Genomic DNA, 2,961 nt, shown 5'->3' on the forward strand with positions numbered 1-2,961 from the left:
ACTGCAAGCTCCGCCCCCCGGGTTTACGCCATTCTCCTGCCTCAGCCTCCCAAGTAGCTGGGACTACAGGCGCCCGCCACCTCGCCCGGCTAGTTTTGTGTATTTTTTTAGTAGAGACGGGGTTTCACCGTATTAGCCAGGATGGTCTCGATCTCCTGACCTCGTGATCCACCCGTCTCGGCCTCCCAAAGTGTTGGGATTACAGGCTTGAGCCACCGCGCCCGGCCAGGATCTTACTTTTAAGCTTTGTGAGCTGGACCAGAGCCGTGTTCATTCTAGGGCAAGCCTAATCTTGCCCACCACTTGATTTTGTAAATAAAGTTTTATTGGAAAGTCACTGCCATTCATTTACTTTGTCAGTGTCAACTTTTATGCAGTAATAACAGACTTGAGTAGTTGCACCAGAGACTTTATGGCCCACAAAGCAGAAGGTTTTTAGTATTTAGTCCTTTACAGAAAACATTTGCCAACCCCAGGCCTTGGGCTCATCTTCCCCACTGCTGAGGTAAAACCCTCAGGAGTCCCTGATGCTCCATGAATTATGGGGGTTTTTTGCTCTGGTGTGAGTCCCTGGGATTGTCCCTTGTAACCATCTTCATGTCTCTTCCCCACTGTGGATTTGGGTCTTTTTCACCCCGCTTTGCCTCGACCAGTTCTCTGCTGCACACCCGAGGGCACCTCTGCAGATCTCTGAGCTCTGTCTCCGGCCACCCTCTCTGCTCCTGTGACCTTGCTGTCAGCTCCAGCCGCAGGCCTCCTCACACTCCCTCCCAGCATTGCCCCCTGAACTCAGGGCTCTGCTAGGGGTCCCCTCCATACACATGGGGACCATCGGGGACACTGCAAGCAGCCAGCAGGGCAGTGACAGACTCACCTCCCTCGTTTCCCTGTGGCCGTCGTGCCCGCTGTCCCGCTTCTTAGTCGCCATCATGCCCACTGTCCCGCATCTTGGAGGCCATTGTTTCTGTTGTCTGGGGAAGGGGATATATCTGGCTTCTCCTCCCTTGTGCTTTGAGGTGGGTGTGCCCTGGGCACCTGATTTCAGAGAGTCTTTGCCGGGGTGCACGACGTCCAGTCACCTGGAGCTTGGCGGCAGGTGGCATGTGCACCTGTCTGCAGCGTGCAGCTCTGCCATCCCACCTGCTCACGCTGCCACATAGCCCTTGTGCCTGTGCTATGTTTCCCAGAGTGCAGAGTGAGGACTGTGGCCCAGCGGGGGCCTCTTCTGCCCCTGGGGTGTCTGCCCCAGGAATCTGGAGGCAGCCGCGCTACCCCACGCTCGCCAGGAGCAGGGTCCTGAACGCACCTCTCCTTCTCTCCTAGCTCGCAATGCCCTGGTAGTCTCCTTCGCGGCCCTGGTTGCATACTCCTTCGAGGTGACTGGATACCAGCCCTTCATCCTAACAGGGGAGACAGCTGAGGGGCTCCCTCCAGTCCGAACCCCGCCCTTCTCAGTGACCACAGCCAACGGGACGATCTCCTTCACCGAGATGGTGCAGGTGGGCAGAGCCGGGAGCCGGGATGGCATGGCTGAGGCTGCAGTGGCCCCTGGCCTGGCCCCTACCCTGGTGCATCTGCTGGGTGCCGGGGGTCTAAGGTCAGTTGGGACAGCTGAGTCCTCAGGAAGGGACATCTCCGTCATTAAGGAATCCCAGGTTAGACGCAGGCTCAGCGAGCTCAGGGATGTCACGTTTGTGTTCCGGGGTGCTTCTCCCGTTTTGGACTCCAGCTAAGGATGAATTTGCTGTGTTCCTCCCGGCACCTGGCGCCTCTTCAGACAAGGAGGCGCATCCTGCAGCTGACAAGCACTTGCTCCTGTTACTTGTGGGGAGGAGTGGCTCCTTGCTGCCTTCATGGGTCACTGCCGGGTCCTACCCCTTAGGAAGGCCACTCACCATCCCTCTCTCCTCTCTCAGGACATGGGGGCCGGGCTGGCCGTGGTGCCCCTGGTGGGCCTCCTGGAGAGCGTTGCGGTGGCCAAAGCCTTCGGTAAGACACCTGTCATCCACGCCCCACGCCTCCCAGTGCGCCGGCTGGGCTAGGCCTGCCTGCTTTCTAGCTTGCTTTTATCTGTTACTAGTGTTAGAAATTTGAATTCGTAATACATGCTCATGATAGATATATACGTATTATGTACATATGATAAAACTGAATCTATAACGAGACATCGCCCTCCCACCCCATGGTGTGCTGGTGAGTGTTGTAACAGCCTCTGCTCTTTGTGGAAATAAAAGGTTTTGCTTCGTGGCCCTTGCCGATGTCCATGGTGTAAATGCTGTCTGATTTTGAGGTCACATTGCTGAACGGGGAGTTTGCACATGGAGCTGGGTTGAGATCTGCATGAACAACCATATTCTATGGCATCTCCACCATGTAGATACAGTGGGTGCAAATAACCTCATCACCAGTAGCCAAATGCCAAATACATTAGGAAGTGATGAGTTTTAAGTATTATCTTTGGGCCAGGCATGGTGGCTGAGGCCTGTAATCCAAACACTTTGGGAGGCCGAGACAGGAGGCTCGCTTGAGTTCAGGAGTTTAAAACCCACCTAGGCAACATAATGAGACCTCGTTTCTATTAAAAATAAAAATTAGCCGGGCATGGAGCACACCTGTGGTACCAGCCACTCGGGAGACTGAGGCAGGAGGATCACTTGAGCCCAGGAGGTCGAGGTGGCATTGAGCTGTGATAGTGCCACTGCACTGCAGCCTGGGCAGCAGAACAAGATCCTATATTATCTGTTTAGTTGAAAGTTTTGGCTAAACAGATAATACAGGATCTGTATTTGAAGTTTTGGTGGCTCACGCCTGTAATCCTAGCACTTTGGGAGGCTGAGGCGGGCGGATCACGAGGTCAGGAGATCAAGACCATCCTGACTAACATGGTGAAACCCCGTCTCTACTAAAAATACAAAAAAATTAGCCGGGCGAGGTGGCGGGCGCCTGTAGTCCCAGCTACTC

At 54.8% G+C, this 2,961-nt stretch overlaps 1 protein-coding gene across 1 annotated transcript in view; it reads left to right on the forward strand.

Moving 5' to 3' along the window:
- SLC26A11 (solute carrier family 26 (anion exchanger), member 11) overlaps positions 1-2,961 on the forward strand; it is a 36,615-nt gene that overhangs the window by 19,035 nt on the left and 14,619 nt on the right. Inside the window, exons 6-7 of the mRNA XM_011933198.1 lie at positions 1,324-1,499; positions 1,917-1,989. Of these exons, the coding sequence (XP_011788588.1) occupies positions 1,324-1,499; positions 1,917-1,989 (249 nt within the window). The remainder of the gene's footprint in view (positions 1-1,323; positions 1,500-1,916; positions 1,990-2,961) is intronic.

Source organism: Colobus angolensis, unplaced genomic scaffold (assembly GCF_000951035.1).
Source record: "Colobus angolensis palliatus isolate OR3802 unplaced genomic scaffold, Cang.pa_1.0 Scaffold1, whole genome shotgun sequence".
In the NCBI taxonomy this organism is placed as follows: domain Eukaryota; kingdom Metazoa; phylum Chordata; class Mammalia; order Primates; family Cercopithecidae; genus Colobus; species Colobus angolensis.